General features: G+C 35.2%; 1 protein-coding gene across 5 annotated transcripts in view; it reads left to right on the top strand.

Annotated features, from left to right (window-relative positions):
- The window catches only part of ARHGAP26 (Rho GTPase activating protein 26), a 276,121-nt gene that overhangs the window by 205,098 nt on the left and 55,243 nt on the right, over window positions 1–15,780 (top strand). For all 5 annotated transcript variants that reach the window (XM_026696419.2, XM_087924476.1, XM_087924475.1 and 2 more), the window contains exons 19-20: window positions 813–951; window positions 2,059–2,215. In XM_026696419.2, the coding sequence (XP_026552204.2) occupies window positions 813–951; window positions 2,059–2,215 (296 nt within the window). The remainder of the gene's footprint in view (window positions 1–812; window positions 952–2,058; window positions 2,216–15,780) is intronic.

A 15,780-nucleotide genomic window follows, 5' to 3' on the forward strand; every position in this document is an offset into this window, starting at 1 on the left:
TTGAGCTGCTTTATTTAAGCAGTTATGGTTCCCTTTAGACTACAGTTTGTGATGCGGGGGTAGATCCAAATGAATGATGCTTTGGGAATCATCAGAAGTAATTTCAGCTCAAAGAAAAAAAACATAGAAAAATATGGAAGTCATCATGTTAAAATTATGTATATGTACAGTAAATCCTCTGTGCAATTCATGAAGATCAAGGCTTTTTCTCCCTCAGAAGAGGTTTGGTTAATTCCCAGTTTTGTTTAATCCCAGTTTTGTTTAATCTTTGCTAATTCTAGCTAATTGAAAAAAAGAAGAGTGGTTTAGAATATTATCAATCCAGGGAGATTATTAATTGTTTTGTACATTTTCAGTGAATCAGTACATCCTCTCATCATAAACTTGCTTACTTTCCTTTGAAGATTAGCACGCAGTATTTGAATCAGCTGTGTCAGCAAAGAAACAGCAGCTTGAAACTTCTTGGCCCTGGTAATTACTATCTGAATTGTAGTCTGATACAGATTGCCAAAATAATTAATGTGCAGGTCATTGTATTGTCTGCATACAGTCTGCCAAAACTAGATTACCTCAGAGAATTTAGAGTTAGACTTTTCTTAAAACTACAAAAGTGTAATGAGTGCTGTTGAATGGTTAACCTAAAAAATATTTTCTCTTTCTTTTATCAAAAACCTTTTGATTATATTTTATAGCCATTTTTTCAGAGTTACTATTGCCACACATCATTTCTTAGGTTTTGATACAAATTGCCCCCTTTTTACATCAAGTTTCTAACTATTTCAAATTCTCTTTTCTTTGTTTAAAAATCATAGATATTTAACACGGTGCCTGATACTCTACAGTCAAATTCTCAGTTGCTCTTATCTCGAAAAAAGAGCACAGATTCAAAGCCACCATCTTGCAGTGAAAGGCCCTTAACACTTTTCCATACACTGCAACACAATGAAAAACGTAAGTATCTTTATTCTCTGTGCTGAGTGTGTCTGAGACAGAGGTCTCCAAACTTGGCAACTTTCTCCAGCTGCCTGGAGAATTCTGGGAATTGAAGTCCACAAGTCTTAAAGTTGCCAAGTTTGGGACCCCTGGTCTAAGATAATAGCAATAGCACTTAGACTTATATGCCGCTTCATGACTCACCATGGCCAACTTGTCATCATGATAACTTGCTAATGGGACAAGAATTACACTAATATCGAAGAAATGGTGGAACAGAATTATTAAAGAAAGGATTCAAAAGGTGAACAAAATGAAATGTGAATGAGAAAAATTAAAATATTTTTAAATTATTTTAAATACTGAAATTGAATTGTCCTGCAGGGAGTTGTCTACAGCAAGTTGGCTGTGGCGAGTTGGCTGAACCAAGTTGTCCTATTTCAGTGCTGAGTATTATGCTGCATTCTTGTCTTTTGTGAAATGTAAACTATAGATTTAATTTTTAACTATAGATTCCTTAGTCTTAAGACAATGGAACCTAGTAGCAAAGAACTTGAGAGGCCTGTGATTATATATTGATTCATAAAGCTAGAAAAGATTTATAGGACTGATTGCAACCAGAAGTTTCTATTAAGAATAAAAGGCGTAAGTTTCCTTTGTACATACATAACAAATTGTCATTGGTTTTAAAATGTGTTCTGGGGTTCTAGAACTCTAGCAGGAACCACAACTCACCATTACTATCAGCTATTACCCTAAATAATTTGGAGCAGATTATTCTTAAGGAAGAGGCAGGAATATTAAGAGAGTAGGATTTTTTAAAGTTCTTGCACAAAGAAAATGCTTAAAGCATGAACTGTGTTAGCTAAACATCTTTAGAGGAAAGAGCAAAAACTCAGCCTTGTCTAAATGTAGAAATAAGAGACTAAATAGTATAACAATATTTTTAAATCTAATGTAGAAATTCTCATATATAATACTAGTCTATGACTGCAATACATTGAAATTTGAATTTGAATTCTAATATATATGTTTTCAGAAATTCCAATGTTCTTCTCTCTTTTAAAAAAAATATTGTCATAAAAATCATGTCACAGCATCAGTTCATTCTGGTCTACTTTTCAGAGGAAAACAGAAACAGTATAATTAACTCCAGCCTAGAATCGGTCATATCATCATCAAACGTCAACAGTTTGCTCTCGTCCAATAATGCTGTTCAGCCAAACAAGAACTCGACTGAATCTAATGCAGAAGTTATCAAACCCAATCGGCCAAATTCACTGTAAGTATACGCCTGATAGTACCAGCAGTTGTTATCCACTGATCTTCAGATGTCATGATTGGAAACAGATGCTATTCCTCATTGGGCTCTTGTTTCAATAATATGTGTAAAATTAACTCCCGGCTACATACTGAGGGATATTTTAAAAAATTACTATTTGGGCAAATGTTTTACCTTTGGGTCCTTTCCCCAAAAACATTTTTATGTTGCTGCTTGCTGATTTGTGCTTATGTCTTGTACTTAATGCAAATTATATAGGGGCATTGTTTAGTTTCATTTGCTCTTAGAAGTTGAGGAAGTCTCTCTATTTAGGAAAGTGCTTTTGGCATAGTTCTTTACCAACTGAATGTCTGCCAGTCTTTTTGCTGTTGTGAAGTGATAATTCTGCAGTGCAGAATTAATCATAAATCTTAGGCTTAGCAGATCAGTCTGGGCTATTAAGACTCTTCTTAACAAATTGTTGTTGAATCAGAATGGTTTCTTTTTCTAAGCTCTGTTACATCTGGGTTATCCATTTGAATTTATCTAATCCACCTTTATTTCTCTTTGGCAAGTAGAATCCATGCAAGATTATCACAATGATTAAGTATTACAAAACCTAATCAGACTGCTGTTCTAAGATCTGTGTTGTGGAACATATTTGTGTGACGTCACTGTGAGTTTCCCACCCTCAGTCACTGGCTGCTACTTAAGCTAGGAATAGGGAAACTTAAGGGAGAAGGACAGATGTTTCGTGTTGGTTGACATTCTCCAGAAAGGGAGATATGAAAGATAATAGCTGATATTTTTGGTAGCAGCCATGCATATTCCATAATGCTGAAATATTGGAATTCAGTGTGCTTAACAATAAAGGAAGTAACTGCTTTATCTTTGCTAGTATCTACACTGCAACCAGCTACTTTTAGAACTGTCATAAACATAAAGCTAACCTGACATAAGCTCACATAAGTGTTTAGTCTATTGAGAACTTGAGATCCCAAAAAAGCATTTTTGTAGGTTTACTCATTGTTCAGTCACAACTCTAATACATTCCAATTAGCAAAGTAGCCTCTCCATTTTCAGTTCTTCTGATAGTGGCTTTTTTCTGGCAATGAAACAGTTTTAAAGTGGAGTCAGCAAGGTTTGACATCTTAATTGTAGGTCCTAGCTCTTGTATTTGCCAGTAGAAGTTTGAAAACTGAAAAAAAATGCTGTTGGCTCAAAAAAGGAAACTCTTGTCCTTAGCTATTGAAAAAGCTATTACATTATTTTTCAAATATGCCAAAAATAAATCCTTAATAAATGGAGTATTTCATTTCCTGTGGAAACAGTGGGATGACTAATTTTGTATTTCATTTAGTAATAAAGCAGCGTTTTAATGCATCTAGCTATTCAAGAGGCAGGTTCAGTCCCTAAATACTGAGATAAAATATTGTATATAGACTGTGTTCTCTTTGTTGTGGTGCTAAGAATTTTTGTTCCCAAGAGGAAATTTGAAAAAAAAAATCTAAGTCAGTGAAATAACTACTCTTCGAAAGCATCAGGAATATTACCAAAACAATGAAATCAGCCAATTTTCATTTATATCTGTTTTATTATTAGCTCAGTTTTAAAATCCTGAAGAAAAATTTCTGAAGTGGGAGTTGTATTCTCCAATGTGCTTGTCATTGCTTATTTTAACTATTGGAAACCTCTTTAATGGTTTCTATCATCTTATTTAAAATAAAGGGAGAATTTGACTTTTCCTATATTATATAGGGAACATTTCTAAGCTCACACTGAAGTCAGAGAAACATAGAAACAATTTATTGTAGGAAGATAGCCATATTAATCTGTGGCAGCCAAAAATTAATAGAAGCCATACCACCTTTTCCAGCTACCAGATTTTATTAAAAAGAAATTTTTTGACATTTTGTCACAGAGATGAAGTGGCTAAATTAATGTAAGATTTAAACTGAGATGGAGGGGAGAAGAGTAGAAGATAAGATGGATATGTAAATAAAAGAAAAACTGAAATAGGTGCTCTATCAATTATCAGTTGTAATATGTTAAAAACACACTATGTTGTTGAGTTTTGGAAAATAACCTTTCAATTATATGAGTTCAGTCATATTAGAAAAGTTTCAATATGAGCTCAGTTAAATTGGAAAACTTTCTTTTTTCCAAGTTGACTATTTGATATCAGGAAGTATATGCAGAGAAATGCAAAGATTCAACACTACCACTATGGATGATTAGTTGGTGAAGTTGACAATTTTGCTGAAATAGATAAATGTATTAAAAATTATCTACATTTATGACTGGCCAAAAGTCTCTTTTTGCATACAAATGAGAAAAAGGAACTTGTGACTTATGATTTTGATGGTGACTAGAAATAATAATAATATGATATAACTTTAGAGGGAGGTCAAAATGTAATCATAACTGCTGTGAGGAAACCATGTCTTTGTATTGTTACCTTCTCTTTTTCATTTTTCTTTCACTTTTTTTCCTTTTCTTGGACTTTTTGCTTTTTCTTGGATTTCTTTCTTTTTCTTTCTTACTATCCATCAGTTTGTGTTAGCTTTAGCTTCTTGTTTGAAAGTTTTAATAAAAATAATCTGTAATAGAGTGTCCTGAAAGGTTAAAATGCTCTGATGGTGGCAGAATATTAAATGAGTCTATTTTAAAGGTTGATTGCAGTTTCAGCATCCTGTCAAGCACTACAAATTTGAGACATTTGAGACATTATGAAATAATCATGCCAACAGAGGAAGTTTTTTTGATTTTGTTTTCCATGATTGGAAATAAAGATTTGATTTTTTTAAAAAAAAATTTTTTTGAAGACAGCTTCTCTGTTATGTTGCCACAACTTCCTTAATTTAATTTAATTTAATTTACAAAAATTTATACTGATGTATTTTTTTTTGTCTGATAGTGAGACTGGAATCTCTGTATTCCAATGATTCAATTCTATTTAATCAACCCACAAATAGTATGGTATTCCAGGAAGAATTGCTGAAACCTGTCTATATATTTAGGAGAGAGGGAGGGAGGGAGTGGGAGAGATAGAGAGAATGAGAATTAAGCAGAATGTCTTTCTGCTATCAGGATTATTTTTTGAAAAAAATGTAAGCCCAATACATTATATAAGACTACTGAGAAAGAGACGCTGAGTTGGTACTATAACATTACAATGGTAGACAGCTTTTGAAGCTACAATAATAGAGAGATTTTGAAGCGGTGCTGGTGTTTACTGTATCACTAGAATCTAAGGTTTTTATAAACCACTAAAGCTCATTAAGGAGTCAAAACCCTTTTTCTTCTCTTATGTATTTCATAATTAGCCTCTTGCTCCGGATGAAGGCGAGGTCAAATTGTACCAAGGGACAGAGCTGCCTCCACTTAATGTTGAGTCAATAGGTTTCTGACAGAGTCCCTTTGAACATAACAAGGTCTCAGTTTGGAGTGGTAGAGAAACAGTTAGCAGTTGTAACTGGGAGAACAAATCTCTTGAGCCAGATATATAACAGGTATATCAAACTGATATACAAGTGTAATGCTACTCAGGCAGAGGGCTTTTCAGTGATTTAAAAACTCAGCAGGATGCTGAGTTCTATTTGACCTTCTGTTTGACCTATCCCATTTTTGATACACGCACATGAAAAAATCCTTTCATAGATTTGAAATTCCCAGGGCGCACAATGGCGAGGAGAAAGGACAACTTTCACTTTCACTTAAAGGACCATTTTAACTTTCATTTTAAAAAGCAGATCTACTGTAACTACATGAAAAATAAATGGCTTCCGATTTGAGCTTTTTCGGCAGCAGACCGAAACCGCGACTCTGTGTGGTTTCGATCCGTGCTCGCCACTGGAGCGCCCTGAGCCAGCTGGTTTCAGGGCTAAGCCACCCCGTAGAGATGGTGAAGAGGAGGGAGACTGCCTGCAGGGTTGAGGAGAGCTGCATCTCTCCTCCTCAGCTGGCAATTACTCCCTTTCCCAAAGGCGGTTGTAGTGGTGGTCAGAAATGGCTACCCCAAAGAAGAACTCGACCGGAAAAGAATGTGCAGGAGGAAGATAAGAAGAGAAAGTTTTGATTGACTGGGTCAAACAGCAAAAGCAACAAATAAGGTACCCTGGAATTTAAACTATAAAAAAAATAACTGTTCCCAAAGAAGATTTTCAAGCAGCGAAGGAGAGAGAAAAGGGAAAGGATTTGGGGGTTTTTTTCTCCTCTCCCTTTCCCTATACTGACAGCTAAGAGACTTAAGCAAGAAATTGGAAAAAACAATCCACTTTGACATCAATAGGCATTTAAGCTGAAAATAAAATGTCAAAGGGATAATAAAGATTTCTGGATACTTAAAAGCTTTTGAAAGCAGGAAAGGAGAGAAAAAGAATAAAAAGGCAGGATCTGGAAGGGAGGAGACTGCCTGGAATTGAAAAGAACTTACAGTAAAATCTCAACAAGACTTCTAAAAGATACATTTTAACTGAAACATGGTAACAAAATAGTAAAACCCCAGGAAGAGAAAGTGAAAAAAGAAGTAAGAAGAAACAGCTCGGGAGTATTTGGATTACTTGGTGACTTCTGGATCTTTGGTTACTGCATTTGAATGACTAAAATCAATCAGGTGGTTGTTTAAAAGAGTTTAAAATGGCACCACTTTTAAAAGAACTGAAAATGGAACTTTAAAAGTACAAAGAAGCACAAGAAGGGAGGGGTTCTTTTGGCTTTGTATTTCTATTCTTAGAAATGGAGATTTGGAACTATGAGAAACAACAAGAAATGCCTGCAGAACAAGAAGATTGGGACAAATAAGAAGCCATCTTTAATGAACAAGTAATTTTATGTGGGAGAAAAAAGGAGAGGGGGGGGGAAAGAGAATGGAAAGTTTAAGATTTGGAAAAACAACCCCAAAAAAGAATAGTTTGAAAAATAAGTATAAAATTAGAAAGCAACAGAAGACGGAAATGCAGAAGAGAGAATTAAAAGTAGAGAGACAAGTGGGTAAAAAGGGGAGGGAGAAGAAGAGAGGGAAGAAAGAAAGGAAAAGAATCTATAAAGGACAGAAACAAGATATAGAAAAACAGGGCCTATTCAGAGATAATGGGTGAAAATCTAATTGAAAAAGGGATTCTGCAAAGGTACATAAGATAGTATTGTTATATTAGAATTAGAAATAATTTCAGAAAATATGAAACAATGCATGATTAAAATGATGGATAAAATAGTTATCATAATTTAGTGGAATATTTGCTAATAAATAAATGTAATAAAATGAATATTTAATGATTTATAAAACATAAGTGAAGAGAAATAGGGGAAAAATAATTATATATTTATAATCCTTTTTTTAAGAATATAGTGTGTATTTTAAGAATGTACCAAGCAGAATTCGATTGAAAGTTATGTATTATGTATTATAATGAATGTTATAACCTTAAGGTATACATTGAAGTTTAAATAAGAGTTGAATGGATAAAATTAAAAGATATAAAGGTGTCATACTCCAATTAGTAACTACAGGAGAAAATTTGTTTAATGAGAAAAGATAATATGAAATTGAAACAGGACAGACAAAAGTATAAATATAATGATTTGAATTGAGATGAGATAATCAAAATAAAGTTGAGAAAATTAAAAGAGGGGAAAAACTATATAGAAAATGCAAAATAGTAATAAGATATGGAATAGAACACAAAAATGAGCATGAAATTGAGTTTGTGTCTGTATAAAGAAGTGTAACCCGGAACCATGCTATTTTCAAAAAAGATGTTTTACTTGTATTATGTTTGTGTGCGTGTGTGTGTGGAAACCCAAATAAAACTTTAATTTTTTAAAAAATGGACGTTGCCTCCTCAGTTTTGTAACAAAAATTCAATTGGCCCACAGTTCTCCAATCCAAATTTAAGGAGTCATACTGTGTGCCCCTGCATTCTTTGGTATGTCTACACTGTAGGAATTTCAGGGATGCATCTCTGAAGGGCTCTGAAAATCAATCCAGACTTCTTGATCAGTGTAGAGCTCTGCCAGTCTTCTTACAGTGTTGTCTCACTGAGATCAGAAATGGGAAAAGATTCAGAGTCATCCAAGAAAGTTCTATAGGCAGCCTGTCAGCCAGCAATTCTTCTCATTTTTTTAGCCTTGCTAGTCACAAGTACATCAATGCTCTGTCCCTCTAAGAGGTGCTGAAGTGGTAACCAGGAGATGGTTAAGGTATATGCTGTTCCTTTGAATTATTTTATCACAGTAAAGAAGATTGAATGATCTACCTCAGGGGTCCCCAAACTTGGCAACTTTAAGACTTGTGGATTTCAACTCCTAGAATTCCTCAGCCTGCTATGCAAATAGTGGACTATTTGACTTTTCATGTGATTCAACAATTACTAGGTTAATGCCGACTTACATAAACAATTAAGACTCTTATGATACCCTCCAAAATGCTTTATTGCCTATAGCTCTGATCAGGCAGATAGAGTGTTTGTTCAGAGAGATGATGATTTATATATATATAAGACCATAAATAAGTAATGTCTTGAAGAACCCTACTGGTTTTTCTGATACCATATTTGTATCCATTTCTTCCTTTTGGAAAGGCTTAGGTAATTCATTTGATACCAGCTGTTTGCTGACATTAATGGCATGTTCAATGTTGAAAAATAAGCCCTACATTAAACCCTGACATTGTAAGTTTATTTTAAAAAGATCCCTGGTATTTAGAAGATATGACAGTAGGATTGCCTTTGTTCATCAGTCTGATCAGAGTTGTTCTCTGGCGATGACCAGGGTATCAGCCCATATCTGTTGTCCAGAATATTGAGAGCTTTGTGAAGTCCCTGGTGCTCTCTAGCTTAGCTGTTTCCTGTTTGCTTGCACAGGTTTCCTTACTCTCATTGCCAAGTATGGGGTTTGGTTCCTGTTTATATACAATAGCTTACTCTGCTAGTGTTGATGAGGGTATGCTTTTCTCCTAGGGAGCACCATGATTGAAGAATTGATTATTTGTCTGGTGTTAATCCCTGCTTATCTGGATAGTGGTTACTGGAGAGGATGCGTTCTGGTCTTGTTTTTCTTCCTTCTTGGTTTTTTTGTTGTGTTTTTGAATGATGTGTAAATGTGGAATATGTAAATTAAGAGCTTTACCAACTGTTCCATAGCATCCTGCAGGAATCATAAACAACAGTTATTCACAGTAAGAAGCTTTCCTTTTTAAGCATCATAAGTTATATTAGATCAGGGGTCACCAATCTTTTGGACCTCAGGGACTACCAAACTCAAAATTTTAAATCCCATGGACCAGAGACCCTGGGAAAATCCAAAAAAAAGTCTGAAGGAAAATTCCCCACCCCGTTTTCCCCGCCAGGATACCATCTCCAGCTCCATTCTCAGGGAGAGGGAGGGAGGGAGAGAGGAGGGGGGAGACTTTTAGCTTCATGCAAGGAAAGCAGCAGAAGCAGCAGAAGTCTTTCTTTCTCTCCCAAAACTCTGCCAGAAATGAGTCTTTGTGAGCCTCTTGGAGCAGAATGCCTTGCAGGCTCCCAAAGACTCATTTCTGGTGGAGTTTGAGGAAGAGAAAGAATGACTTTTGCTGCTTTCCTTGCATGCAGTCAAAAGCAGAAGAAGAAAAAAGCAGAAAGAAGCAGCCCAGTGGCCAGGCGAGGCATGTGGGGCAAGTTACCCCGCTCTGCCCTCCCCCCCTCCCCTCACTACCTCATGTTGTTTGCAATGCAAGCGACACAAGCCTTGTGTTCCTGTGTGCCATGTGGGCGGCGCAGCCTTGTGTTCCTCTGCTGCCTGGATTAATTGCTTTGGGAGGTGCTTTGGGGGTGACATTTCTCTGCAGACCACCAAAATTTTCTCACGGACTACCAGTGGTCCCTGGCCCACTGGTTGGTGACCACTGTACTAGATAGAACGTTCTTTAGGTTTATACTGTAAAGCAAACACAGAACTTGACTTGTCAGTACTTTGTCAGTTTAACCTTTCTGAAATGATGGATCATTTTAAAGGCACTGAGCCATGAATTATATTGTGAATTACACTTTCATTGAACCATTATGGTAACTCAATACACTTCAGATATAATCTACCATAGTTTGTTCAGGTATATTATTGCCAGTCGAGTTCATTTATAGCATTCTGTTCCTGATTATAGATCAATCTGTGATGGTATATTATTAATCAATGCTTCTGCCCAGTTTGGAAGTTTTTAAAAGTGATGGCCATTGCTGTTAAGAATTCTGGGTTTTACAATCCTCACTAATCTTGGGACCAATTTGTAGTGCAGGTATACAAAAAACCCCACCATTGATTAATTCATTATTCCTAATACTATGATGGCTGCAATTTCCATAATTTCTGTTGGCTTGCCTTATTTCACTCCTGAGATAATGGGGAAAGTAAAGGATAAACCAGGAAGCTCTTAATATTTTATTTTGTTTTTTTTTAACTACTCCCACTAACATGAAGTCAAGAAGGAAAGTAAATTTTTCTCATTTTAATTTCCTCCCTGCAGTATAAAAGGTTCTGTTTTGTTTCAGCTACTTGGGCCAAATATCTATGGAAGAACATCAGACTTGTCATTCTACTTCTGTTTAGTCTCTTCATTAGTGCTTCACTAAGAGAAATGGCTACAAGGAGTCAAGTGCCTCCTTGTATTTCCATATGGTATATTTCAGGGAGATGTTTGAAGACAGACTTCTTCACAGACCTACTTTCCAACCACTTTGTTTCTTGCCTTGCAGTTGTCACATAGTCACCATTTTTTCCTGAAAATAATTACGATTTCAGTATTTTATTTATTATGTTTCTGAGGCCACTCTGCTCCTCAAGAACTCTAGACAATTAAAAATAATGATACAAAATATCAAAGGGAAACTTACTGCACTTTCATTTATTTAAAAAAAGGGTATGAATACTTAGCATTTAGAAAACACATTTAGTCAAATTGAGTGGCAAAATAGCACTCACTTTTTGATTTAGCTGCTTATATAACACACAGGAAATCTGAACAAAGTATTGAATGCTAAACAGAGTACAGTGACATCAGTGGTAAAACTCTTTTTCACCAGAGATTAAATTGTTACAAACTGTTCAGTTTTCAATCTCTATGATAATTGCAAGCAAGGCAAATAGTAGCAAGAGAGTTTCTACGCAGTATTTGTAATCCAATAGTTGGTAATCAGAAGATTACTGATAAATAATAATACCCAAACAAGCAGAAATGTTCTAATTCAAAACTTCAAGTGCAACTGTGACTGCAACATTTTTGTTTAGAACATAATATAAGCTGTAGAGAGAGTTAGAGAAATAATGTAAGATAGCAAATAAAATCTAATTGTTATGGTTAACTTTAGATTCTCTTTGAGTAGAAATATTCTTCTTAAATCTCAGAGTAGACTCTTGAAGGGTTAACTAAGGCCTGTATTTGTGCTTCTTTTTCCTTTCACTTGGCTATTTATTTTAAGACTTTCTGGCTAGCCAAACCACAGAAAATAGAGCATCATTTTTAAAAATCTTTTCCTGTTTACCAAAGAATAAAACTGAAATGCAACATTAATCTGCAGGACACTAAGCTTTAGTTTTGATTTCTAATTTTCTCCAGCTCTCTTGTGTCAGATAGATGAATAAAAGAATTTGGCCTGAAAGATATATTCTGTTAAGTGAATTTGCTGAAGTAGGAATTAGAAGCAAGAGAGCATAGATCTGTATACCAAGTCAAAATATTTTTATATAATTGTTATTAAAGTTTTTTTTTCCAAAAGGGAATATTAAAAACTAATTCAAACTTTATAAAAAGAAAAAAGAAAGAAAGAAAGAAAGAAAGAAAGAAAGAAAGAAAGAAAGAAAGAAAGAAAGAAAGAAAGATTAAAGAGAAAGCTAAAAGTACAGGAAGGGGAAAAAGAAAAATGTTACACGTGGCTTGATTTCTAATCTTCTTGACATCAGTTATAAGTACAGTTATAAATTTGCTCCTTACTCTATGGTTACAGCATAAGTGCCTTCCTTTAATCTATCCTATTTAATCGTCAAAACCATAAATCACAAGTTTATATTTTCCTTTTTTACAGAAAAAGTCTACAAGGGGCGGTAAATGTAATTATTTGTCTTTTCCCTAATCAAAGATATCAATTTAGCCCTGTCAGCAAGTTCTATCATCAATCCAATTCTTTATTCATCAATCCCAAAAGAAAAATGTCTGGCTGATTGGTTAATTGGATATTAATCTTTAAAATGAATTAGTTTATGCATATATATTTAAATCCAGAATTTTTTAAAGCTTTTTTACAGTTCCATCAAACATATGGAGTTGGAGATAAAATGTCCCTTCCTTTTCTTCACATTTGCTACATAAATTTGAAGTAACTTTATACATTCTAGACAATTTCTCTGGTGACATAAACAGTATCAATAGTACATCATTTCAAAAAATTATTCTTAAGATTATAACAACATAATTTCAACTCTTTCTGCTTTCTTTTTTTCTTACAATGTAAAAACAACGAAAAACATTAAAATCATGCATCGTAAAAACACAGCAGTTAAAAAACATTAACAGATGAAATCATAGATACAAGATGGCAAAGAAGGGAACCGAACACATGGGGTAGGGTGGGGTTGAATTTAATTAGTGATGGGATTCAAAAAAATTTCCTACCGGTTCTGTGGGCGTGGCTTGGTGGGCTTGGCAGGGGAAGGAGACTGTAAAATCTCCAGTCAGAGGTGGTATTTGCTGGTTCTCCAAACTGTTCAAAATTTCTGCTACCAGTTCTCCAGAACTGGTCAGAACCTGCTGAATACCACTTCTGAACCACCTCCAGTATGAAGCTCCCCCATTTGGTCCCCACACCATCAGGTAGAGCGAGGTCTTATAAATAAAAGAGTGTTAACAACTACATCCCTCTGCAATCAGTTCTTTCTTGATTTCATTTTGCATTCCCCTTGACAGAATTCTGGGGTTTCATGGTAAGTTGGCCATTTGTGTTTGCCTATTATTTCTCACCTATAAAACGCTTCTGTTGAGGTAATTCCCCGTTAGGAGCTGTGCCTTGATCCCAAAATCTAAACGATCTGTGGTTGGCCTCATAACCCACAAAAAATAACTTCTTAGCTCTATGTTTCCCTTTCAGTCTTACTTGTGAGGGAATATGCACCCATGCTGGAGCTCCAAATGTGTGTAGGTAACTTAAATTTGGCTTTCTGCCATGCCAATGAATGAATGGTAATTCTCCAGTTGTTGTATTTACTACATTGTTTAAAACATGGTTGCAACACATTATGGCTTCACCCCACAGTGTTTCAGGTAAACCTGAATCAGATAATATAGTGCGAGCCATGGCTTGTAATGTTTGTTCTCTTCATTCTACAAACGAGTGATGTTGTGGTCTGTAAGGTGCAGAACGTTTATGCTCAACACCAGCCAATTTTAACATAGTTTGGAATCTTTTGTTAACAAATTCAGTCCCATTATCAGTGACTAAAGCAATTACTTTACTTTTCATTTTTCTCTCAGCAAACCTTAGTCAGTTAAAGAAATGTTGGAATGTTTCTGTTTTGTTTTTCATAAGATAGCAGAAACCATATCATGAGTAATGGTCCATAATACTCAAAATATAACAGGCATCTCCTAAACTTGGTTTTTTAGGACCAATTATGTCAGCAAACACAACCTCTAAAGGTTCTTTGGTCTTAAACCTATTAACTCTGTTTGCTGGAGTAACCTTACTCTTTTCTTGACTACAAGCATTACAGTGTAAATACTTGCTACAAGGTTTCAATTTTACTCCCTCTGACAATTCAACAGTTTGTTTGAGCATTTTGAAATTAACGTGCCCTAGACGTCTATGTAATAAATGTATACATTCATCATGTGGCTTAGCATTGTTATAACCTGAGTTAGCCATCTTCAACTGATCATCATGTATTACATATAAATCATTCTTTAAAGTAGCAGTAACCCCTTTACCCTCTTTCTCTATTATACAGTTATCTCCCCTAAAGGTTACTGTATAACCATGATTAACTAAAGTTCTTACTGATAACAAATTAAATTTTAGTTTAGGTACATAAAACATAGTTAAATGTTCATTTATACAAGAATAACATGCAGTACTTTCACCTGATGCGTTCATCTTCCATCCATTTGCCAATGATACATGTTGCTTACTCATGGACAACTTTACAAACCTGTTTCTATCTTTAGTAATGCTTTGTGATGCTCCACTATCAACAACCCACAAATCATGGTTTACAGTTGAATTGCTAGACATAGCTAAACTAACATTCTTCTTGACCTTCTGGTGTTTGCAAGTATTCTGTTGTTTTCCTTTCTTACAGAATTTAGCCCCACAAGAAAAACATTTCCTAACAGCATAGGCAGTTGAAGATAAATCCTCTTCTTGTAGTTGTTCCTTTCTCAGTTGGTCCCTATCCAGCCATCTTCTTGCTTCTTCTAACAATCTTCTAGTTATGTCAGTCAATGTCAGTTTATCTCTGGGCAGGACTTCCAGTGAAGATACACATAGTCATCATAACTTTCATCCAATGAGGAATGAATGATGTAAACTTGATGCAGCTCTGAAAATATCAGTTCTTTTTCATGTAGCTCTTGAAAAGTTCTTTTCATGAAGTTCAAATGAGCTAACATATCTCCACCTTTCAGAAGATGTGCTCTCAACAGTTTACGTGTAAGATGTATGTGTGCACCTACACTGTCACGAACATAAATCCTCTTCAAATTCTCCCAACACTTAGCAGCAGACTCTTCTCCACAAATATGGACTAGCTGCTGGTTACTCAGTGTTAGTCCAATTATACAAAGAGCTCGTTTGTTGTTCTGGTAAAGTCAGCAAGCTTCTTGGCATCATCCTCATTTTCTGGATCCCAAGCATTTACATCTGGTGGGTCTTGAACTACATTCCATAAACCTTCTCTACGCAGAAATAGACTGCATTTCATAGACCAGGAAACATAGTTTGTTCCATCCATCCGGGTTATCAGTGATAGACATGTTGAAGTGACTTGTGCCATCTTTACCAGGATAGTAAACCCCAATTAAACAGTAAACAGCTGTCTGTATATAGTACTGTGCATTCACACTAACTCTCAGTTATCTAAGCCTGGTATGGCCTGGGCCCATAACCAGTGTTGAGGTAATTCCCCGTTAGGAGAATGAGCGCATACAGGGAGACATATTTGAGAGAAGTGTTTGAATAATACACACACAGTACACAGATACACTGTACAGTAAATGTAGGTTTTTACTTCCAGAAAGGTTTAAGCAAAGTCCAGAATAAGCAATCCAAAGTCATTCACAAGTAAATCAGTCAGTTTTCAATCCAGGGATAATCCAAATATCAAAGTCCAGTGTCAAAAAACAGTTCAGTAACAGATTTACATTAAATCCAGTAATATCAGTCAATTAGAAGAAATGGAGGAACAGCAATACTTTTCAACAGAAGGAAACAGAGATACACTCACACTCTCTTCTGAGACTCAGACTAAATAACCCAGGTTTCTGGCTCCATCTTATGGCTGTTTAAGAAACCACACCTAATTACAGTTTTGCATTTTCTTAAAGATACAGTTTTAAAATGTTTGTC

Source organism: Pseudonaja textilis, chromosome 2 (genome assembly GCF_049901715.1).
Source record: "Pseudonaja textilis isolate UNSWEBS1 chromosome 2, rPseTex1.2, whole genome shotgun sequence".
Taxonomy (NCBI): Eukaryota; Metazoa; Chordata; class Lepidosauria; order Squamata; family Elapidae; genus Pseudonaja; species Pseudonaja textilis.